The sequence below is a fragment of the Chroicocephalus ridibundus genome, chromosome 8, assembly GCF_963924245.1.
Source record: "Chroicocephalus ridibundus chromosome 8, bChrRid1.1, whole genome shotgun sequence".
NCBI lineage: Eukaryota > Metazoa > Chordata > Aves > Charadriiformes > Laridae > Chroicocephalus > Chroicocephalus ridibundus.
The window spans coordinates 57,284,184-57,309,108 of NC_086291.1; the positions used below are offsets into that span (position 1 = coordinate 57,284,184).

General features: G+C 43.3%; 2 protein-coding genes across 5 annotated transcripts in view; both read right to left on the reverse strand.

The window, feature by feature from the left end:
• Window positions 1-2,204: 2,204 nt before the first annotated feature.
• Window positions 2,205-7,319, reverse strand: BHLHA15 (basic helix-loop-helix family member a15). Of its 2 annotated transcripts, none has more exons than XM_063343288.1 (2): window positions 7,179-7,319; window positions 2,205-3,648 (listed from the first exon to the last, which is right to left on the reverse strand). In XM_063343288.1, exon 2 carries the CDS (start codon window positions 3,610-3,612, stop codon window positions 3,115-3,117), a length of 498 nt encoding a protein of 165 aa, XP_063199358.1. In that variant the 5' UTR covers window positions 3,613-3,648; window positions 7,179-7,319; the 3' UTR covers window positions 2,205-3,114. The 2 variants fall into 2 exon arrangements, with proteins under 2 accessions (XP_063199358.1, XP_063199357.1); XM_063343287.1 differs by lacking the exon at window positions 7,179-7,319 and adding an exon at window positions 5,825-6,213.
• The window catches only part of LMTK2 (lemur tyrosine kinase 2), a 43,650-nt gene continuing 25,932 nt past the window's right edge, over window positions 7,208-24,925 (reverse strand). The window contains exons 7-15 of one of the 3 annotated variants that reach the window (XR_010072184.1): window positions 22,356-22,489; window positions 20,435-20,519; window positions 19,687-19,808; window positions 18,040-18,189; window positions 14,863-17,779; window positions 13,175-13,310; window positions 12,528-12,776; window positions 11,257-11,380; window positions 7,208-7,351 (exon numbers count right to left, since the gene is read on the reverse strand). Coding sequence is in view for 1 of the 3 variants with exons in the window: in XM_063343286.1 (XP_063199356.1) it covers window positions 11,352-11,380; window positions 12,528-12,776; window positions 13,175-13,310; window positions 14,863-17,779; window positions 18,040-18,189; window positions 19,687-19,808; window positions 20,435-20,519; window positions 22,356-22,489 (3,822 nt within the window). In the remaining 2 variants the exon portion in view is untranslated. Of the gene's footprint in view, window positions 7,352-7,384; window positions 11,381-12,527; window positions 12,777-13,174; window positions 13,311-14,862; window positions 17,780-18,039; window positions 18,190-19,686; window positions 19,809-20,434; window positions 20,520-22,355; window positions 22,490-24,925 lie in introns of those variants that run through there. The other 2 variants (XR_010072183.1, XM_063343286.1) reach the window with 2 other exon arrangements.

The following is a 24,925-nucleotide window of genomic DNA, read 5'->3' on the forward strand; positions in this document are numbered from 1 at the left end:
AGGGAGTGCCGGACATTCGGGGCTTCATCTTTGCAACAACGCCTCTTTGTTTGCTGGCGGTCCTGTCAGAAATACACGCCCACAAGCATTTAAAGGCCACGTTTGTAACAGCAGTGTGAGTAATTAGCTCTGAAAGTGATGTGCAGGTCTTCATCAATGGCACAGTGAAAATACTGGTTTTAGAGCTCTCTGGTTTCCTTCCTCTGCCAAAGTAACCAAACAGCAATTCAAACACAGCGATCCCACAAAAACATTTTGGGGATGACACTTAGTATCTGGAAACTCTCTGATCTTCCCTAAAATGCACTGGTCTAGAAGAGTAATGACCTTTAAAGAATCCTACAAAAAAACCCTGATGTAATCTGCAAGCGCTTGGTCACGGCGACCCGCAGACCTGAGGGGAAGGGGCTCTCCAAGCCCGGCACGAGCAGCTCGCTGCCAGCCGTGCCCGCTCACCTCCCGGGGGACGCAAGCGGCAGCTGCCGCGGCCGGGGCAGCGCCCCGCGGCTCCCGCCCGGACACCAGCCCCCGTCCCGGGCAGCGGGCCCGACCGGCCCTCGGCGCGGCCTCCGGGCGCTCTCCCGGGGCCCGCCGCTGCGTCCGGCCCCGGAGCCCCGCGGGCCCGCCCCTCCCCTGGCAGCGGCCCCACGCGGAGGCGCCCGTAGCGCCCTCAGCAGCGGCGCGGCCGCGGCTCCTCTCGCGAGAGGACGGGCCCGCCAACGCGCCTCAGCGCCGCCGCCTCGCCGCCGGGGGGACCCCCCGCGGGCCCGGGATCCTGCCGGAGCCTCCCGCGGCGCCGCCATCCTGCAGCGGCGCCCGCGCCGTCCCGCCGGGACCCCAGCGGGGCAGAAAGCGCTGCCCGAGCCTGCCGGCTTCTCTCCCGCACCCCCGCAGCAGGCGCGCAGTGTGCGTTGTAAAACTGCCTCTATCTGACGGGGGCGTTTCCACACCCAACTCCATTTACTCCACACACATTCCTTTGCGTGGGGCAGCCACCCAGCGGCCTCAGCCCCGAGCTCTGTCACCGACGCCATGGCCGCGCGTGCCAGCGTCCTGCCCCGTCACACCTCTCCCGTGCCGCGCTCGGGGCCGTCTGCCATCACCAACAGCACTGACCTGCGCGGTGAGGAATGACCAAACATCCAACGTACTCTCTTCCCTGGAGAGATGCCGAGTAGAACAGCTGAAAGAAAATGCCTTCATCGAGTCACAGAGTGGTTTGGGTGGGAAGGGACCTTAAAGCCCAGCCAGTGGCACCCCCTGCCCTGGGCAGGGACACCTCCCACCAGCCCAGGTTGCTCCAAGCCCCGTCCAACCTGGCCTTGAACCCCTCCAGGGATGGGGCAGCCACAGCTTCTCTGGGCAGCCTGGGCCATGGCTCACCACCCTCACAGCCAAGAATTTCTGCCTGAGATCTCATCTAAATCTCCCCTCTTGCAGTTCAAAACTGTTCCCCCTCATTACCCCAACACCAATGCCTTGGTTACATTTAAGGGCTTTACTGATAAGGAGCAGCTGTTGACTGAAGTAAGATACAGCACTGTAACGGCACGTCAAATCCAGAAGAGAGCAGGTAACACCTTCATTAACACTTGAGTACTAGGAAGGGCTAATCACAACTATTTTAAGTCTGAAAACAGTTTAGAAACTAAGAAAATCCCAAGTTGCGTCAGGATCAATTCCTCTCTCCAGTAAGGCAACTACACAAATAAACCGTTATGTTGTTCTACATCGTACCCGTAGATCGCTACGGTGGGGAAAGGTAATTCACAGCCCTTACAGCCTGTCTGGAAGCCTCACCTGTTAACGAGACCGTCACACCATCAGCGCTGCTGGAGCAAAACACACAGCATGTTACAATCCACACAGTGCCGCACAACCCTTCCGCGACGGATCCTCAGCCTCCGCTCCTCCCTGGACAGCCCGGCCTCGCAGGACCACACTGTCACCAGCCCTCTCGGCACAGGAGGTGCCCGGTTCTGCCTCCGCTGTCCCGGCACAGAGCGGCCGCCGGCGCGGGGCTGCAGGGACGTAGGGAGGGAGCTGAACACGGGGCTCCGCAGCCAACACGCTCCCCACCAGGGCACCGCAGCTGTTCCTCAGGCACGAGGAAATGAGAGATCCTCAGTGACATAAAACTTTTTACAATAAGATGAAGCGGGGGAAAAAAGCTCATTTTCCTTTTTTGAAGAGTTCCTGCTTCATTTATTGTGCTATGTAATACCAGAATCTAGCACTAACCCAGAAAGAATTCTGATCACATTACAGGTTTCATTAGCAAATAATTTGTAATCACATAAATCATTGTCTAACTTATGACTACACTAAAGCATTTTTATCATAGTTTCGGCAAAAATAAGTCCTTTGTCCCTTATTTATTATTTGTACTACAATGGCACCCAGAGACCCCCTAAAGAGAAACTCCAGGAGGCTGGATGCTCCGGAAACACAGACCAGAAAACGACCTTGCTCTAGAGAGCTTACAATCTAAAAAAGCTTTATAGATGTTCGCATTAACAAGTACTTTAAAAGTTATTATGCTTTGCGAGGTTCAAAATTACCAGAGCAGATCCAAAACTCTCAAGATAACTATTCAGATTTGGTAGCCAATTTCACGCACGTGCCACTTCACTCATCAAATCAGTCAAACGTTGTCATCAACGCTAACTTCCCCCTGGCAGGACAGCGAAGACCAGAGCCCCTGGCCGGCTGGTGAACCGCGCTACAGCCGACTCTCAACAAGCTCCCGCGAGCTCAGGCGACACGGGCCTCAACTGCTCAACTCACAGCCCTTCCAGGCAGGGTGATTTTCTGAAGTTCCTAAATCTTCACTTTCAACTCCAGTGTTACAGGACAGGTTTCCAGACCCTGACGCATCACACAAATATAGCCATTAATCTCTGAAAAATTCTTAGAATTTAAGGTATTTTTTAATGGGCCGTATAAGCAATAGCCATGAGTGTTACCCATTTGCCTTTTTAAGAAAAAATAGGGGGATAGCTGGAGGCAAAACTATCTCTTAAAAACTCCAGGCACTGACAAGTATTACCATGCAAGAAGGAAAAAGAATGCTGGTAGTAGGTAACCGCAGGTGTTTTGGCTGAAGCTATGAACCTACGTGGAGTATTTCTGTAGATGTTCCTCATGCTCATCATCCCCATGTTGCTGTTGATAATGCTGGTACAATTTGGGCCCCCAGGCTCCCCCCATCCCTTCTGCTGATGGAAAGTGTCCGTTGGACATATTGAGTATAATGGAGGTCAAGGATTTAATGTAATTTTTGGCCAGTGTGAGAGTCTCTATTTTGGAAAGTTTATTCTCAGCTCTCACATGAGGGATCACCTCCCGCAGAGCCTGGAACGCGTTGTTGAGCTTGTGCATTCTCTGCCTCTCCCGCTCGTTGCTTTCCAGTCTCCTCAAATGCCTGTCCTTACTGCTCCAAGGATGCTTGCCTCTGGCTGGAGCGACCTTGCTGCTCTCCTTGCTTCCCCCTCTCCTCTCCTTGTGTCGCAATCGTTTCACCAGCTCTTTTTTTCTCATCGCCGACTCCTCAGAAAATGCATCTTTGTCTGCAGTATGCCTCTGCTTCTTCCCTTTGGTTTTAGTCTTCATGTTTTGGTAGATGTACTGGTATTAAGCATCAACGTGCTGTAAAAACACGACACCAATATCTTTAGCTGCTGCACAGTTCCATGCTGAACAAATGACCCGATGCAGGTTTGCTTGATCTATTTGCTTACTTGTTCACTACCGGAAAACCACCATTTGCTCTCTTAATTTAGCGATGTTCATTTTAGAAGTGGTGAATGCTACTAGTCAAGATGATCTGTGCGGATGAACAGAGGAGAAATCCCTTTCTAGAGAACAACAGACCCTCCTTCAGCTGGAAGGAATTGGTTACAGAGGGAGCAGAGGCCAAGCGAATGGAACCACTGAAACACAGACGCAGTGAATCACCCACTGGCGTCCTCTCACGTGGGAAGCCAAGTGAAAAACAGACACCTCTCTCTTGTAAGTAGGCGTCCGACTGGAGACTTCTCCTCCCTCACCGCACGTGAGAAAATGGTCTCCCAGCTGATCCAGTCTTCCCATGGGAATAGTGAACCAGGACCCAAAAAATATGAGTACAATGGTCAAATAGGTTTGATAACACATTTCCTCTGTTTTTTCATCTCATGTGCTTCTGTTTTCTCCCAGCTCTAGTTACCACAAGTTACAATAAAACCGTACACGGCCTCCTCGTACGTATGCAGGCTTATGTGTGGGGTATTAGACAGAACCCTCAGGCTCTTACTCAGAAAGTAATTTCTCCTCGAACTCCTGGTAATTGCTTTTGTAGGAATAGGTTCACACTGCATTTATGAGCAGTCCACTAGAGGGAATCGTGACACACTAACTCATGCAGGGGCTCTGAAACTCCTAGCCAGCGAGTTTTCATCCACAGCATCTCCGCGGTCTGGGCTACGCACACAAACCAGCATTTCCCTCTTCCAACAGAAATCAAATAATGGTGGGGCTTAATCGCAACTTCTGCCCCAGCTCAACAGCAGCAGAGCGGTACGTATTGCCCAGGTTATCCAGAAAGACGGAGCAGTTTCCTTCCTCAGCCGCCAGTGAGGCAGAGGGCAGCACTGAAGCTTTACCCCCAGCCCAGACCCTGTGCCCACACTACATCTGAAGCCAGCACCCTCACAGCAACCCCGCTCTAACACCAGCCCTCAGCGTTACTGAGGCCGTTCCCAAAATGCTTCCTTCCACTTTCTTCCACGTAGTCATACAAAGGTGTGGTCTTAAAAAAATACATATATGTTTTTATGCTGATTCTATTATGTAGGAGCAGCTACAGGGTTGGTGAGCCACTAAAAACCCCCAAACAACCCAGACACAGGTGCGTGAGCACCCCAGCAGAGGACATCAGCCTTAGCGGGAGCAGGTGGCCAGCAGTTCCCGGGTGAGCTGCCGTAAATAGCACTTCCTCTCTCATTTCTTTAGAGACATCTTCAGCTGCTCGGCATTCAGGGTGATTCAGTTCTCTGCCTGCGAAGGCATCCTGGCGATCTCCGAGTTCCTTGCTACCAGGGAGGCAGCTTTGCCAGAAAACACAGGAATTCACAAAGCAGTATGATCAGGGTGGCACGCGGGTGACAAATGCTGAGAGAAAGACAGCCCCGACTAGCTTGTGTTGTGGGAGCCCAGAAGAAACGCTAGAGACACATGGGTTTCTTTAGCAAGAAAAGAGGACTAAAGCCAAGCGCTGGGTCTGTTCTGGACCCTCAGTCTCACTCACTGGGCAGAAAGGGCGTAACTGCAGGACAGGAAAGTAAAGGCGGCACAAAGGAGACCCGTCAACTTCCCCCTCCAGCGCAAGATGCGGCACTGGGGAGAGCAGAGGAGCGAGCAGCAGCTGTCTGAAAGGGACGGAGCCCCAGGACTCGGTGAAGAGGGGGTTTGCAGAGGCACCCAGCAGAGAAAGCGCGAAGAAGAGTCCAAGAGAAAGGAAGCTTCAGCAAACCAGGGGAGCAAAGCAGTGTGTAGAACTGCAGGGTAGGGGAATGCCAAGGGGATGACGTGGGACAAGAGGGTGCTCAGCTGGCCGAGGGTTGCTTTCAGACCGCTGCACTCCTCCGTACCCCTGAGAAATGACCCGCTGCAGCCACAGCCAGGCTGACAGGAGCCCCAGGGAGACGGGTGAGGGGGAAATGGAGAGGGGATCAGGAGCAACAGACTGGGCTGGTCAGAGACCAGAGAGAGCAGCCAAATACCGACAGATCTTCCCCCCTCTGCACCCATCCGTCAGGGCTGGCGTCCCTCCTCTGTGACTTACCGCTGACACCAGCAGTGGAGAAGGCGCCTACGGCCCGGGGGGCGACATGGGAGCGCTGCGGGGCACCGCCCGGCCGCGGGCTGGCCGGGCTCTGGCCGCAGGAGGCGTCGAGGGACCGGCCTCCCGCCGGGCCCGCACCCCCCCGCGGCGGCCGGTGCCTGCGCGGCCGCGACACGTCGCGTTATCGGCGGGGGCGGGCCCGGCCCGGCGGGCGGGGGCTCGGCCTCGGCGGCGGCACGCACACCGGCACCGGCGGGGGTCCCGGCTGCCCCGGGACCCGCCGTACCCCGGGGGGGCAGTGCCCGGAGACGCACTGGCACGAGGCTCCCGGTGACCGGGAGACAGCGAGCGGTGGGGGGGCAGCGGCGGCACCGTGTGCGAGGTGCGGCCACTAACCCGAGGAGGCCAGGCCAGGCCAGGCCAGGCAGAGCGATGTCACCGCAGGAGGGTCAGGCTGGCGCTTACTGCAGCAGCAGCAGCAGGAGGAGGAGGAGGAGGAGGAAGCTCTCAGCTCCGTGCAAGTGCGATCATCCCACCTGCCGGGAAAAGCCCCCCGGGCGTAGCTCCTCCATCGCTCACAAGAAGGCTGCTACTGCTGAAGACTCTTCAGTGCTCAAATTCTTTGGCAACAGGTTCTATACACAATGACCAGCTTAGTGCCATGGGATCTTTTACATCTGTTCTCAACCACTGTCTTGGTCCCATTTCAGCCCAGTAGTTACACTTTACCTAATGAAGTTCAGTCACCTTGGTATCAGTTTTTCATTCCCAGGTCTCCCCAGCAGCCGGGACTCGGAACAGCTGTGACAGCAGCTGGGGACATCGCTGCACCCCAGCAGCGAACAGGCTGAGAGGAGACACAGCACGCTGCTCCTGCCTCACCGAGGGCCCAGGCGGAACGGCCTCGGTCACCCCTGAACAAAGTGACCACCACACACAGGTGCTGGTCACCTGGAGATCCTATAGAGCCATGGAAGGGTTGGGGTTGGAAGGGACCTTAAAGCCCATTGAGTCCCATCCCCTGCCCTGGGCAGGGACACCTCCCACTGGACCAGGTTGCTCAGAGCCCCGTCCAGCCTGGCCTTGAATCTTAGCTCCGTTCAGCACACACACTTAGGTTTAAGAGAAAAAGCCAAACCCCAACAAACCCACAGTAAAATAATCTTCTAGAAATAAATTCAATAAAAAGTGAGAAAACATACCATTAACCTGATTCTTGAAGGGTACTTAATTTTTAAATCTCCACTCTTCGTACAGATGCTTAATTCGAGGATTAAAAGCAATATTCAGTTTTTAGAATTACACTGTTTGTATTTTAAGCATTGCTTGTCTACTGACTGCATATACACGTTACCTGAAGTTGACACACGGGTGATATTAGAAGAAATTACAGGCGACTACACTATCTAGTGTGGACTCATCTGCTGGGACTGTGGCTTTGAGTTTTTGGTACTTTCTCAACCTCTGGGCACTAACAAATATATCTCACAGCAGAACTATACTGTGGACCCGATCCATTGCTGGCATCTGTTTGAGAATGAACAAACATAGACAAAGAGATTATAAATATATAACTGTATTTTATTTTTAATATTAAATATTTTTAAATTACAAGCAGTTTCTTGAATCACACTATGCATGATAATCAATATACAGTAGAAATTACAATTTAAAAATGTACACAATTTAAAGACATTTTGACCTGAAATTTCATTAACTATGATATATTGCCATAAACCTCATACCTGTATTAAATTACAATAGGAAAACCTCATACCTATGATTTTGTTACATAGTTTCTCATTTACAAATAGAATTAAACATTATATATACACACACATCAGTACCATTTATCATTTAAGTTACACCTACATCTGTGCAAGTTCAAACAATTTCATAAACAAAACTGTAAGTCATATTCAAGTTTCTGAAAAACAGGCTGCTGGTATTACAAATACTTATTTTCAATAAGTTTATATGATGTTTGACTCTCCTCTAGATTTTTTTTCCAGTCCTGTACTAAAACCATTAACATACAAGGATATTTCTGTATGACTTAAAGCTGAAGTAATTTTGTATACTCCATTCTTATTTAAGGCTATTTCTTATAAGGCTAATGTACTTGGATTCCACCTTTCACCAACTCCAACAAAAATAGCCATGTCACTAACACCTGACAATGCTGACATTTTAGCATAGTGCTTAATCATTAAAAAAAAAAAAAGTCTTCTTATCAACCAGCCTCCTCATGAAAAAGATAGAGTACTACCTAAAAATCTGCTAAAAATACTGATAAAAAGAATGAGGCTTAAATGGCTTTCATTAGTGCACCAACAAGGATATGAAAAAATGTTCAATCCGCTCATTTCCATGAAAATGGCAGTTTCCATAAACGCAGTTCTACACGCAACATATCTGCAGCTGGGGGATTTGGGAGAGCACAGGTGTTGCCACTACAGCTGGACGCTCTTCTCGCTCTCTTGGCTTCTCACTACAGATCCTCACTTTTAAACAAACTTCCTTAGGTGGGAAAAATCAGATCTTTTAAATAACTTTAGTAGCCAAATTGAGACAATGCCTTCATTAGTCAAATAATCAAGGTATTCTACTAGAGAAGGAATTAAAGTGTAACCAGTCCTCATAATAAACCATTGAAAATAGATACATGTACTTCTAAAACGGAAACCATGCTTCAGTAGCTAGTGCAAGAAATTACATATAGTTTAATTAATGATTTGTAACAAATCCCCTTATAATGTAATACGTTGGAATTACCGAGTCGTCTTTATTGTGCCACTGACTGCTAGGCAGATATTTAAATATTGCTATACTTGATCAGATTTTTACTATAAGTTTTTCCCCAAAAGACCTGTCAATCTATTATTGCAATCCAGCCTAATGGACTACTGAAATTAAAATTCATCGTTTAAGTGAGATGAGTCAACTTTAAATATTTCTTTCTCTTCATTGTACAGCTAAAAGGGACATTACCTTGCCTAATATCATACACATCCCAGCCCGTTTTGGAAGAGTGCTCCTTTGGCAATTCGTTAGCAATGAGTCCATTTGGACAAAGGAGTAAACTTTCACTTCCTATGTAAGATCTTCTTTAAACCCGGGTACACAATAAAAATCTTACGACTCCCACCAAGCAAAAGGAATCCCTGATGTGCAAGATAAACATCTGATTTTCCGGAACTGTGAGAAACAAAACGCACAACCAAATTGCAGCATTCTGGAGTAGAAGCTTTTATTTAACCTTGGACTATATTTTAAATCAAATTATTCAAAATTAAGGCTGAACTCCAGGTCTGATACAGCAGGTTTTTCACCACGCAAGGCAGACAAGCCCACACGTTCTTTGCAGACCATTACGGAGTTTCATTCTTACTATGGTGAGAATTATAGAAGACAGACGAGATACTTTAATCTACCTGTATCAAGGAGTTTAACATTGGAATTATGGAATTTCTAAGCAGTAATTTGTGCACAATGTCTATTACCTATATTTAAAATATTGAGAGTAGCGCACAGCTTCCTTAAACCTTCTACAGTATATATACTGCAAGCCTGTATTAAGAACTACTTGGCTTTGCCCTTTAAATCACGTTTTGGGGAAAGTCCATGAAAAATTCAGTTCCTTGCTTCATACTGAAGAAAGTTCTGACTAACTCCAAACCCGAGTGCCTCATCAGAAAAAGTCGTCTCAACAACACATTGGCAACTTTAAATAACATGAACACTACATCATTCCCTTTTGATCGGTATGGAAACCATTGTGGTCAAGGGCTAAATAATGCTGGAAAAAAGCAATTAACATATTCCTGTAATTTAAAACATACTTAAAAAAATCAAAATGCATATAGAGGTATACAAAACCAAACTTCACAACATCTGAAAATACCTAGTCCTCCCATACTTCACGTGATCTGAACACGGAGCGCTTGGACCACCATTATACTGAAGCCCTGCCAAAATAGCCACTAAAATACAAAGTACTTAGTTTTAGTACGTTTGATTTTAGTACACTAAAATACAACGCCAGGCAAACTGTCCCTATCAGTGTTTCCTACAGATCCACAGCTGCATAAGGCATTCCAAGAGGTCAGGGATCTGCTTCTCAACCGAATCACTCTGGAGTGATAATTAAGGATTATTTTTTCCAGGCGGTTTCAAGGGTTAAGCTAGCTAAACGCGTGGTAGAGTATGAAGGTTAAAAACCCCTCGTTGTATTCCCTTCCCTACAGACAGCTTCAGACCAAACTTTACTATACTGCATCTTTGGGTCAGTTCGCATTCCAAGATGTACTATGGAGCCTTGCAGACACCTTGAAATAGGTCTGGCCTGACAAAGGGTGCAAAATTGGGCATTAACCGTTAGTCTAATTCTTCATTGTCTTAACGTCACCGAGAGGTAGATTTACCACAGGCCTCTGAATGGCAGCCCCAACCTGCAGTCAGCCAAGAGCGAGCTTCAAAATTCACAGAATGTACAACAGAAGGGCCAAGCGTGCCCAGAGCCAGTCTGCGGAAATTAGTCTTTTTATAAGGTTCATAAATTCCAGTTTTGTACAGCCAATTTTTCCTCTTCTCTCTCCAAGGCAGAAATTGTAGTAAAAAGTGGAAGGCCCTTAATCATGATATAGTCAGATGCTATTACAGTTTAAGCAGTCAGTAGGATCATATTCAGGAATTAAGAGATATTATCTCTTTCATCTAAAAATTCCAGAGTATATCATATATTCTTTTCCAGTTTCCTATAAAACATGAACACTAACAATCAATCTATAATAATTATCATTTAGAAATGGTACTGAATATAAGATTTCAGCAAGTCTAACGTAACACTCAAAAGTTATGTACGTTTTACAAGTACCGTGCATAGCAAAGGCTACAAAAAGGACAAATTAAACTGGGTAACTGGGCCAATTCAACTTGTCTTATTTTCCTTGACAGATTTAAGATTTTGATTCTGTACATCATCAGGAAACAAAGGAAGAATAATCCATAGTGCAATCGTAATAAGCAAAGTAATATGTAGTGATATCTTTTTGAATAAATATGGCTCACTACTGCTCAGCTATCATTCGTACAGTTTCAGCAACACAGCCACCTGTTGCACAGGACAGTTATACGCAATTCTACAACAGGGCTATGTTCAAATAGGGAATGAGCTACATGGAAAAATATAAAAAGAATATTATACAATCTCATACATAAACCAGACTGTAGTGTAATTGCTTCACTTGTTTCTTAAGTTATCTGAAAAATACTTCAAGTACTTGAAAAGAGCGGCAAAATCATCTTTCAATGAAAAGCAAAATTGCACTGATTTAAAAATACATTACAAAGTTAAATACACATTCAAATTAATGTCCTGATTTAACATTGCTTTCAGTGTTTACTTTCATTTCTTAGTACTTCTTGATTACCTGTGTTACTCCGGGAGGATCCAGAGTTCAGATAAAGAAGTTTGAGACAAAGTCTGTGTGTTTTATGTACGTAGTCCAAGAAAGTTTTAATTCATTTAATCTTTTTCTCCATCTTCACTGCTTCCTGTTAGTAGAGGAAAGGTCATAAGGTACAGTGAGATCCTTCTGCACAACCCTCACTTTTTGCAAGACTCTCCCTGGAACCTGGCATTCTGCTGTTCCACACTTCCAAGTTTTGGTTAATCTTTCCCTAGAGCTTTCAACTACTGCAAACATTGGGTACATTTATACACAGCCACCTGCTTAAATCGCACAGCTCAATGTCACTTCTTAGGACACGTAAGGCAATGTAGGATCTCCAAAATAATCTCTCTTACTTGGAAGTTACTAAGCACCATACGCTATCTAATCAATAAGCACCACACAAGAACAATACAACTCTCTATATAAACACCAATTACATTTTTACAGCCATTGACCATTAGCAAGGCTCTGTCATCAGTACTATTTATTTTCATTACTACAACATTTTATCAAGATTAATAATGTGCGGAACGGATTAAAGTCTGCTTAAGTTTTGCTTCTCTTAACCCTCAAAAACATATCAAAGCTTAGAAAAAAAAGCTTTTTGTTACAGACAAGAAAGCTTTTGTTAATAAATACTGCTAGTACTCAGGATCGCTACAAACAGATTGTTTGGCCTCCTAACAGAAACTATCCTGCTCACAGCTCCAGAACACGTGCTGCAACTCCTGAGAGAATGTCAAGAATGCACTTTTAAACAGCAATATAAAAGAAACTGAACTGTAAAATAATCTTAGACAACAACGGCAGAAGCATTATGTTCCTAGAATCCTTACCTTGTGCAATGACAAAATAAAATTGTGACTTATGACAGCGTAACAATGAGAATTATTCAAGTGCCACAGCATGGCAGCTACACAGAAGTGCTTCAGGACTACATAGATTTCATTCACGTAAATATAGCACCAGGTTTTTTAAACAGAAAAATCATGAGCTTGTCCTGTGAGCGTTCCATAGCACATCCAGCCGCAAATTTGTAGCAACTTGGATGCAAATAATCTCAATCTAAACAAAAAGCTATGTCTTAACTGAAATACAAGACCAGACACAAATTTTATAGTGTTAAAAATGCATTTTTAAATCAAGCATTTAAAATACAACAAGATTTCTCATATCTACTACTTGTATCTTTGCATCAAGTTTTTAATTTGTAGTTTTAAAATAATTACTATAACTAAATCACTTACCTCCTTGCTCTATATCTGAATCTGTAAGATGCGTAAGAGAAAAGCTTGCCATGTTTGCGGGAGAGATAGAAAATCTGGAATAAGGGGATGAGTGTGACCAGTTCTGATCGAGTGTCCGAGAAGGAGGAGGTGGAGAGAAGTACTTTGATGACTGAAGAGGTGCTTTAGAACTAATAAGACTATTAGCTGCCTTCGATATAAAGGATGGCTCTGGAGAAGAGAAGTCATCATCCCATTCAAAACCCCCACCTTGGGGAAAAAAAAAAAAAAAAGAAAACAGAGACAATTTACAGGAGTGTAAATCCATATGCAGTTTTAGAGGCAAACCCCTGGAATACTGCATTAACCCAAAACTTGTAGCTTTTCTGTTCTAGCCCTGGGGATGACCAAGATTTGTGGCCTGTAGCTGGGATGCCTCTGAAGGCACCCGAGACACATCAATGTAAACCCAACCAGGATGACACCACAGGCCTTGGCAACCAGTAACACCAGTACCGCGGCCTTGCTGAAGGGTATGCTTAGGATGCAAAACTGAAGTCGGTACGGTAGAGTGAATTTACAGATCATGCAGAATTTAAACGACATTTCATCAAAAACTATGCATATGACAGTCTCAGCCCCTGCTATGTATAAATATGTTCCAGTACCTTCTTCATCTGTTGAGCTTTCTGAATTTGCAAATCTGTTTAAGTAACTAAAACTCGAAGATGGAACAGGAGCGCTGCGAGAGTCTTCACCGTTCAAGTCTGCTGCACGGTTTCCCAGCTCCTTAGTCGGCATTTCCTAAGGCAAACAACAAAACTTCTGTAACTCTCGTACACACAGCGTCTCCGTGCCTATAGGTGCCTACAGCACTCCAAAAATACACCCCCCAGCCCCGCCACCCAGCCCACTGTGGAACGGAATGGTCTGTGAGCTCTTCAGTTATTACCACACAACAAAACTTCAAGTTACAGGTGAAGTTTATGCATGTACTTCTATTTCTAAAGAAAGTGGTATCAAGCCTATGCTAACATGCGTGCAGGAAATTACTATTTAAATATTATTTATGATATAAAAAGGTTTCATATTTCTAAGAACAAAGCTAAAACATCTTCCAACTGAAAACAGTTCCCTTATCAGCCTGACAAAGGTAGGGTTTTTTTGTTTTGTTTTTTTTTTTTTCTATTTAATAAAGCCTTATCCCATCTCCCAACTTTTTTTTTTTTACCCCTTAATCATGCTCCAGGATAAAAACAGACTTTGTATGACCGGTATTTGAAGCAGCCAACATTTTATCAGTTACCATAATAATAAGTAACGAGTTCAACAATAAGGGCAATTTAAACACAGCCAATTTTTTCCTTCCCCTCTGACAAAAGAATCGCTATTCTACAGACTGTCTGAACACAAGTATATCACCTATGTTTTCTACTCCAAAACACAATTATCTTGAATATTTATGTGCGTCACCACAAGCAACACTTCCAAAGTTTGACAATGTGACTGTTCTTTTAAACTCACTATACTAGTTTAGTTGCCATAATGTTAAAATACAAATCCCCTCTGTATCAAGTTACAGAAGTTAAAATTTGATAAAGCAGGCAGGGAAACAAAGGTAACCTTGAATTGTGTCTATTGTACAGATCAGCATTTCCCTGAACCTGGATCACTTGAATCACACTGGATTAATAAAAAGCATCATTACCATCTAAATACCGTTCTCATCTTTGGTTATGGTCTAAGTTAAATTTGCCTTAATGCTAAGTAGTGCAAGACTCGGCGTCAGGGTGTGGTTTGGGGGGGGTGTTTATGTTTGGGTTTTTATTGTTTGGGGTTTTTTTCCTTTTCTTTTTGTAAAGGCATTTGAACTTGAAATCAAAGTCCTCAAACTCATTAAACAGATAAACCACTTCTATATAGTTACAACAGCATTCTGGTAAAATAAATTAATCAAATCTGGTCCATGATGATGCTGTCTCACATATTCAAATGAAATACAGCTTATGAAAATCAGAAAGACATCACTAAACCCACGTTTCATTCAGCACATGCAGCCAAGGGTCCAAAAGCAATGGAGACTCAGGGTTTGGCAGCCAATCCTGCCCGAAGCAAAACCCTCCTTCACTTCACATCAGCGCTGCCATTCTACCAGCAGCACACAACTGCACCTAGAAAGGTTTTTCTTTGTAAAGAAAAAATAACCCACATCACAAACTAGATCCAACCCTCCAAGACGTGAAAGGTGAGCTTGTAACAATGTGTCCACAAATATTAAGCTAGTCTACCGCATCTTGTTTAAAAAACCCCAAACCAACAAAAACTTTAATTAGGAATTAAAAAAAAAAAAGGATACCTGATCAAACAAATAGACTGTCACATCATCAAAGAACGTTACAGCCTTTTTCTCATTTTTCCAACGCTCATGTTGCCTTTCATCAAGAGGTTTTGAAAGTTTCAACAAGCTTCTCAGATGTTTTCCATCATCCTTGTCAGTAAGTATCTCAGGTACTTGATGAACAGTTTCATCTTCACTGTCAGAACTCAGACTATGCATATGGAAAGTCCTCATGTCATCCTCAGAATCACTGTTTTCATCTTCCTCATCTGCATCATCACCATCTTCTAAATCAAGCATTCCAGAAACATCCAGTTTGCCGAGGTATTTACCTTCAATATCCGGCTCTTTCAGTTTTTGTCCTTCAACGTGATAGAAGGACTTCTCACTGCTGCTCACATCTAAAGGACCATGTATGTTATGCACAGACTTTAAGTCTCTGTGTGAAAGCAGTTCTGAAGTATTAGTGCCAACACAAGAGACGGTTTTACGGGAAGTCTCAGACACTTTCTCTTCATCCCTTAGGTTACTTTCCATCGATATTTGCAGGGAATTCAGAGCTGCCTCAGCCCACTCATCAGGACACCCCTGCAACCTTACCTCCACCTCTTGCATCTCAAAGTTGTCATTTAGTTCTGGTTTTGCATTTTGATTATTGATATCCTGGTAATTCCTTACATCACACTTTTGCTGTGTCTCTTCAAAACTGTAATCCTCTTCAGTATTATTCTCTCTTCCATTTGAAGAGACAACACACGCAGTCTCTTTTGACAGATTTACAGTCTCTTCTGGTTTTTTATCTGGCTCAGAATCGTTATCAGAGAAATAGGCAGAGTCTCTATACGAGTTCTGACTTCCACCCAGAAAAACCTTTGGGGTTACTTCAAAATTGCTGTTCGCTGCATCTAAACAAGCTGCTGCTTCTGAAACAATTATGACTGGATTAGAGGGTAAAGCACTGACATTGCTCTCGCTGACGACACAGCGAGCAGCATCTACACTAGACGCATCCTCAACAGTGATATGGGAAGTCCACTCTGGAGATTCCAGGTTCTCTGTTTCATAGCCACTGTCAGCAGGTTTATCAGGTGGCAGAAGTTTCTGAGGACTTTGAGCCTGGAAAGATTCTAAAACCTCATTTACATCTAAAGAATCCAAAGAATCGGGTGTCTCTAAGGCTTGTTCTACAGTCTGTATAGGAGACGGGCTGTCTTCCAGAAGACTATCCTGACTTGTACAATCTGAAGTAGCTACAGAAATCAAGGTCACCTCTTCTGGAACATCTTTAAAGTTCTCAAAATTGTTTGATGTTTCTTGTTTTTCCTCCAATAAACATTCATCTTTTTTTAATATGGGAGGCTTATCTTGCAAGTTTCTTTTCATATCTTCCTGATCACGACATTCTTCTCTACTAAAAGCTCTTTCATCAGATTTGAAAAGCATTCCCTGTTTCACTTGTGCATCACTCTCTGCTGTTTCAACAGCAAAACCGTAACGTGGATTGTTTCCAATATTGTTATTTTTGGCATTAGTGGACAGCTCTTCTTGACAGAGAACATCAACGTTACAGGACGCAACTTCGTTGACCTCCACATTTAAAAGTTTTCCCTCGTCCTTCAAATAACGAAGATTTGCATGTTTATCACATGACTTATGTGCTGCAGATGGACTAGAGGATGCCTGCATCTCTACAGTAGCCTGAGACCGAGAATTCGGATCTTTATTCATTGTCACTGGGTTAAAATTTTCATCTTTCACTGTTTTAAGACTTTCATGGATTAAAGAAAAGACCTGTGCATTTTCAGCCAACACAGGCTCAGGCTCTACAGAGTTTCTATTTGAGGTTTCTAATATACTTTTTAGAACATCTGGGTTTTGCTCAAAATCACTGTTGGTTTTGTTAGACAATAACCCTGTTAACAAGTTTTTCTCTTGAAGAAATAAAAAGTTATCAGAAAGTTCTTCTAAAGTTACCAAGTCAGACTGGTTAGAAATATTTTCACATAAGGAAACTGTTTCATTTTCAGAAGCATGACTACTATGCTCCTTCTCAGAAAGGCCTACTGCCTTTCTAGCATCTGTGTTTGAGTTTAAAACAACTGGTTTAAAGTCTTTAGGAATATCGCTTGTTTCAGCAAAACCAAGTATTTTTCTGTTTGTCAATTCTTCTGATCTGTCAGTGTCATTAAAGATATTCTGGAAAGGACTTTCTGGACTATTAGTAGCAGGCAAAAATTCCTCTTTAGGATCTGTATTATAGTGGAAGAAGTCCCCATCAGTGCTAGATTCTTCAACATCAAGATCCCTGAGAACTGTGAAATGAGAACTTTTTTCTTGTACAGCTTCTTGACGATCAACTTCTGTGGTTAGTACAACTGATTGGTTATCAAAATTCATGCTGCAGCCACTTCCTTTTTCCTCTAACTGGATATAGTAGTCATTTCCAACAGAAAGCTTGTGTGCATCAAACACGGGTAACACCCCAGGGACAGCAAGCGATGCTTCTTGACCGCTTCCATCCTGTGCTCCCGATCCCTGCTCTGACAGTGACCTCTCAAAAACCTCCACTGGAAAGAATATACTCGTGTATGTCATTGCTTCATCAGGATTCACATGACCACACTCATCAAAATGATCGTGTTTAGCTGCCTCCCAGATATATTCAAAGCTGAGACCCTGGCTTGTTTCAGTTACAGTAAGAACTTCCTCCATCTCATGGCCAAGTCTATCTCCTGTGAAGTGATCTAAGATTGGAAATGCAGAGCTGTTTGTTTCTCTATTTGAGGTGTTTGGTTTAAGAGCATTCCACTGCTGCTCAAAATCAATCTCCGAGTCCCTTTGGCTTTGCATGCGAAGGTAAGTTAAAAGTCTATGCACTTCTTCTGCTGTTGGTCTCTTCTCTGGAGGTAGCCAGCAGAACTGCAGAACTTCATACCTATACAAATAAAAAGCATGTTTCAATAAGTTTCACACCGAAAAGGAATTTTAAAAATTCAAATATCTAACAAGCTAAAGAGTAACAATTAATATCACTGGCAGGAATTCCCACATACAGCAACTCCTTTTACTTTTATCTAGGGCTTCTTTGCCAGGAGCATGATTCCATGTAGCAATTTCAATATATTCAAGAGAACTGAGTAATGCGAGAAACTTCTTCAGCAGCTTTAAGAATAAATAAAAACATTTAAAGTTTACCATCTATCAGAGTATGGCTGTTCCAGACGTGGCTTGAAGAGTTTAACCTGCTTCTCCCTTATGACATGTGTCAGGACTTCCCTGTCAGAAAAGTCTGAGTAAGGCCGAGCAGCATTCTCGAACAGCTCCCATAACGTGACACCCAGGGACCTGAAAGAGAGCAGCAAAGGACTCTGCATTCTAAGAAGCTGCTTTTCTAAGAAAGTAAGGATTATGCAAAGCATAACTGGCAAGAAGAAACAAATATCGGTCTCCCATTGGCTCTATAAAAACTTCAGAACCTGTTAGCTCATTTTATCTGACAGAACACTAGAAGCCTCAAGAATAAAGTTGCTTGAAGGCAATGACAATGCAGGCAACAAAACGCAAGAGGCCTCAAATGCTTGAGCTATGGAAGAAAGCACCACATATTAAAAAAATAGAAATTGCTTATTTAGAGAAGATGAATAAACCTTATGGTTAGTCCAACAGCAGGAAAAGCTTTCATCAGAAATTGCAGTTATGGGTCAAACTGCTAGAGAACTTATCTTTGGTTGAGTTTTCACAAATTACTTATTTTTAAGCTGCAGTAGTCAGAAGTCAGCTCTTTCACTTAGTGCTGTATGCATACTGCGTCCAACAGTCATCACATTTTCAGTTATTAGAGCTGATGCTCATCTTTGGGCAACCCTTCCTTGCAAAGTAACTGACTCCGCATGTATTACTGCAGAATAATTTAGATTGGAAAGGGTCTTTGGAAGTCATCTAGTTCAAACCCATTCAGAGCAGCTCTGTATAAAAGGCACTAGAATTCAAGTTGGAAGCCTTAAGACCCCAGCCGCTTCTCGTTGACATGAACAGTATGATCTGAGGAAGCCTGCTTGAAAGGTGAAATCAGGAAAAGGAAATCAGTATTTAGATAATTTCTATCTATCCCACTCGCTTCCTGCAACCGTACCTTTAAATTAGCAAATAAAACGTAGTTTACTATTTAATATCCTTAAAATATAAAAGCAGGAATTTAACTAGAATGCTTCCAGAAATGTTAGCCTAAGCCCCAATTTCTATTACCCAAATTTCTTAGGACTTGAGAACTGAAGCGGAACTTGGTGATTTCAAAAAAGCTGAATCACCAGGATTTTCAGCAGCCTTTGTCTGTAAGCTCTTTGGTAGCCGAGAGGAACAGTTAATCGCAGCCCTCAAACGCTGCAGCAAGAAATGAAGATGCTACTCTTCTACCCAGGGAACTTAATTGGGCTCTAGTGGGATCAACCTTTTATGTCATCCACAGCTATTATATTATGGGAAAAATTATTTACTATTTCCTTCATTTATAAACATTTGAAGGCATTTGGCAAATATACAGTAATTGCTTTTATTAGTATTGTTGTGGTTTGGGCCCCAAACCAGGACAAGTATAAACACCCATTCTTCTGCTAAACATTTTTAATTAATCTAAGTGTTCTCCCAACAGATTTCTAAGCATCTTTTCAAAGCAAGACACAGTTTCAGGTTTGTAGAGATTAACCTACTGTACATCCGATGAAATAAAAAAGCGGTGCATCAGGCCAATATTCAATATGATTATAAATACTTACTCCTTCGTGTAACACTTGAAAATATGTTCACAAATCTCTCATTGAAATTATTTTAAAGCCTACTACATACCATATGTTACTGTATTTATTTTGCTCTGCTGATAACAGTCTGTCTTGAAAACTTGTTACTAACTCAGGTGCAGTCCATCGGAGAGGAACAAGTTTCTTCTCATCTGTCTCAATATAATCTTCCTAAATTATTGATAAGAAAAAAAACAACAAACAGAAAAAGACTGAACAAACATTGGATCACCTTCCAGAAGTTGACAGTCCTTTCCTTAATATGGTTTTACAGGGCCCCTATGCAAAAAATTAGAATTAAAGAAAATTCATCCCATTTTCCCCAAGTAGCAGAGAATAATGCTACAGAGGAAGGGCGTTCACTGCGGAGTAGAAAAACTGAATGGCAACTTCTTGTTTAAGGTTTGGCATCAGAAAACATTTTTAATTAATACCTTGAATCTTTCATTTTCTTGATAGATTTAAATACTTCAAACATTTTCATTAAGAAATTTGTTTGAATTTTTCCTTTCTTAAAACATGAAAATTAATTTATGCACATCTTAGGACTACTGTAAATAGGATCTAAAGAAGACAGATTTAGCCAGAAGCTTCCCTCTACAAGCATAAACTCCTCTCATCTCTAGAAAGATCATCTATTCTGTTGCATGAGCTTGCTATGGTTATTTGCCAGTTATACTTGGGAAGTCCATTATTCAAGGACAACCTGGTATCGGTTTATAACTCTAAAGTATGCTTGTTATAACCTTAGGCCCCAAATCCTTTTAAAAAAGTGGCATGTGACTAGATTAACTTACCTTGTATCTACTGAATCCTATACCATAATCTCCTACTTTGACATTTAAATCAGACGTAAGAAAGCAATTCCGTAAGGCCAAGTCGCTGAAAAAGCAAACAAATAAATAATGAGACCAAACCATGAAGCTGTTTTAGAAAACCCACTGCGCAAACTCAGAAATTTCTGCAAGTTTAATGAAGCTGCGTGCTTCCTACAGAGCAGCAGCTGGGACAGCAAAGAGCTCTGCAGACCAAGGGCTCAAATATTTTGCTTCTCAGTGTCACAGAAGGGTACCAGGCAATTAAGTGCGCCGGAAGAACTCTACCGTTGCTTCTGCCTGGCTTGAAAAGAGTCTCTGAACTGCAAACACTCCGAAAGCCACACAGTTTCCCTACTTTGAAGAAGGAAGATAACATTTTCCTTTCCAGTCATTGAACTACACAGGTCAGAAACACATTTGTAACTCTCAAGTATGCCCTAAAGCTTTCCAACTTGTTCTATACTATCTAAACAAATATCCTGGAAGAGAAAATAAAATTTTGGCTGCTTGAATTTACCACTAACAACAAAATCACTGATGCTGGAGCTTTACCACTTACTCTGACAGCATCAGGATAGTGTTGCTAGAAGTAAACATTTACAATGAGAATCCTGCAGATCCACAGAATAATTATTTATCAAGTTTAACTGTACTTCACTGAAAACATACTGTTACATTTAATACCTACAGAGCCACGCTGCTGCAACACAAGAAGCAGTGATCACTCAGACAGGTACAACTGGTACCACCTTCAAGTCACCTGAAACTGTTAAAGAGGTTAAAAGAATAGCTCTGCCCACCAGCCACCAGCCGAGTCTGGGCTCTGGGGGCTCTCAGGGCCTGGCTGCTGTTTTACACCAGCACCTTTTAAGACCTCATTTCCCTTCTCCCCGAACACAAGGTCTCTGCTTTCTCTAAGCAGCAAGACCCCCATTGATAAGCTTTAGCACAAGTTCCAAACTTGCTGAAAAGGATACTGATGCAAGCGCTGTTTCTACAGCAAAGAACAGGCTGGCGCAACATGAACCCAAGATAAACTGCCTTGTGATACCCACGGTTCCACCGGGTAAGCCATGTCTGGGCAGCAAGTACTCGAATATTTCAGTCATTACAAGTCTAAGGTCGATGTCTTCCAGGCCCTTAACACCTTTTCATTTAAAGCTAAAAAAATTAACTTTGGCATATTTCTGAGCAATTAGTTTCACAAATACATTTTCCCCCCAGCCTTTTATTATCGCCTTTCTTTCCTTATTCTGCTGCATTAAAGAAATCTAGCATTTTTCCCTCCTGATTAAAACCAAATTGTTCTCCCATTATGATTTCTTCTAAATCTGACTACCTCCATTACTGAAGATCAAAAGGTTACATGAACACTAAGGCAGTGAGAGAACATCTACTTCAGTCCGATTTTTTATTTAAAGTCAGCTTCTCCCGTACCGCATTAGAAAGGCAACATTTTTAGTTTGGTTTTTTTTCCATTTTTAGTAACACAGGTACCAGATTACCAAACAGAAGTTCTAAATTGCTACAGCTTATAAGAAATACATGGCAGGTAAGATTCATTCTAACATCCCTCACCCCCATAAACAAAACAAATTTAACCAGCCGAGAACGAATGAAACAACTACCTCTTCTGGGCTGGCTTAGCAGCAGGTTGTGTTCTATGGGCTGCAAACCTACGGAGGTGGCGATCGGCTTTCAGCCAGGTGGGAGCTGTAACACCACACCACTGCAGCTAAATTAGCATCGTCATAAGCATCACACCTTCATGACTTAGGATATGTAAGTTAGACAGAAATTCATTAAAACACAATCTTCAATACATGTTGGTTTTACTGAAAACACCTACATGGATTCTAGAGTGCATCACAACCGAAAGCAACTGATCTGGAAAGCATACCTATGCACAAAGTTATGTTTATGCATTACGGCAAGCCCAGCAGCAATCTCGCAGGCCATTCTCTGTAGCAGCATTATTTGTGAATCTCCTTTCACGTGTTCCTGCTCATTGCAGATATACGTTTTTAAGTCACCCTGTAAAAGAAGTTGAAAATACTTATCAGCATTGAACGTCGGTTGAATCTGAAAAATATGTAATGAAGAACCAACTAACCACATTACTTGTTAACCACATTTGTTCTTAATAAAAAAAATCTCCTGAAGTTTCCAGTCTCCATAAAGATTCTTACAGAAGTCATCTAAGGCATATGGTATTGTCCTTTTAAGAGGTTTTAATCAAATCATTTATTAATTAACATTCCAGATCATACTGACACATAAAACCTAACAGTTATACAATAATACTTTCCGTTAAAACGCAGAGCTTGATAAGCTTCTGTTTTCAAATGAGATGAGTTTTCAAGCACTCCAGATCATCAGAGCGGACCGTCTGGAATTTGCCACGGGATGGAAGGGAGAGAGCGGAGCCAGGCTCTCAGCCCCGGCCAACTCACCAGAGCTTTAGATACCAACAGCACCGCGACACCCCCCACGCCAGTCAGAGCAGTTTTACTGAACCTAAGCAATGCTGAGCAACGGACACAGAATTAATGAGCCCACAGAAGCACTCCATAAATTACTAAAAAGAGAACAGCTTCAAATGGAGGGAAAATAACTGAAAGTTGTCAAACATTCAGGAAAAGCAAGACTATAGTAAGTGAATCCAAGCAAGGGAAGAAAACAAGTTTCTCATCCCATTAATGTTCCCGCTTTCACAGCTGGACTTTTAAGCTAGCACTCCTATATTTTTGTAATTAAAATACAGACTTTCTAAGTTTAGCAAATTACGTCAGAGGGTATTTTTGCATTGAGACTGCACAACAATTACATCACAACTTGTTTCACCAGCGTAACATTCTGGGGTCTAGCTGTCCACGTCCACTGTCTGCCCACACCTTGGGCCAGGCAGGAGACCGAAGGGAGGTCCTGAGGCTGCCCAGACAAGGCAGTCTTTGTACTGGCCAAAAAGCGCCCTGTGTCCAGAAAAGACTGAGGAGCCCTAAACTTCCTGTTCCTCTGCTGCACATGTACATATGGAGCTCTAACTGAAGCATCTCATTCCTCCTTTACAGGGTTAATGGACATGGCAATTCACAGTCCTCTTAGTTCCAGCAGCAGATGTCCGTGTGGTGCATTAAATCTAACAGTGCAGCGACAGCTGAGGTGACTGACTGGACAGTCACGAGCCTGGGTTACACTTAATGAAATAAGAAGCAATGGGACAGCCTACTTAAAAGCAGACACTACTCCTATGTAAAACAACTTCACTTTAATTTTTTAACACATGAATAGATTCTACAGCACACGCAAGCAGCTACAGCTATTCCGTCTCCACCTGCCGTACTGGCAGTACTGCTGCTGCGAGCAGCCACCCCACCTTGTGTGAAAGCCTGTGTTTAATGGTGTAGAAGCCTTCACTGCATTCTCTTTCTCCTGTTCTTAGCTACTAATTAGGTAACTGCCATATCTGCATCCTACATAATTACATTTTAAGAAAATGTTTCCCCAGAGATTCTTCTGACTTACAATTACAGCTTTAATATTATACTGTCTCAGGTAGACATGTATAAACATTATTATATATAAACACACACCCCTTTCTACCTGGCCAGAGCAGATTTATTAGAGTGGAGTTCCAAAGAACTAGGAAACAACGTGGGTAACACAGACAGGTTCCCCATTGCGCAGCCTAATGAATGTAAGCAAGTACAGAACACCGAGCTGGACTGGCTCCAGGTGGCAGCAAGCGCCTGAAGAAAGTCAAACTCTCCAAAATTGTCATTCATTAAAACGGCCACTGGTTACTTAGGGTTTGTCCCAGGTGGATTAAGTTCCTAGGATGCCTGAAACACACCAAGGAATTACCTTTTAATTTTTAAATGCATTAGTAACAGCAGTGCTGTGTGGCATCCCTTTTTTACTAAATAATTCATGTAGGCACACTTTATTGTAGTAAATACAACTTTCACTAAATCCAGCACCTTGAAACATGCTGGTTCTATTTTCCCATTCTATTCTAATTAAGGCTACAATCAAGGTTAAAAATATAAAATGGGGGTTTTTGGTATTGCTTTAAAAGGACATTGCTTATACCAAACTGGGGGGAACCACTGAGTACAGTCAGGTGCTGGACTGCCATCCTGAGGGCGCCGGACAGGTTGGAAGAGGGTCCAACAGGAACCTTAGGAAACTCCAGCAGCCAAATGCCAAGTCTTGCCCCTGGGGGGAAGGAAAAGCCCCTTGGGGCAATACAAACTGAGGAGTGACCAGCTGGGCAGCAGCTCTACAGGAAGGGACCTGGGGCTCTGGGTAGACAGAAAGCTGAACACCAACACCCTGCGTGCCCGGGATGCATCGACAGGAGCCCAGCCAGGAGACCAAGGGAAGGGATTATCCCCTCTCACTCAGCACTTGCTAGACCACATTTATATCCTGTGTCCAGTGTTGGCTGCCCCAAAACAAGACAAAGTG

Coding starts and splice junctions, on each gene's coding strand:
- BHLHA15 (XM_063343288.1), bottom strand. CDS start 3,612: ATGAAGACTAAAACCAAAGGGAAGAAGCAGAGGCATACTGCAGACAAA.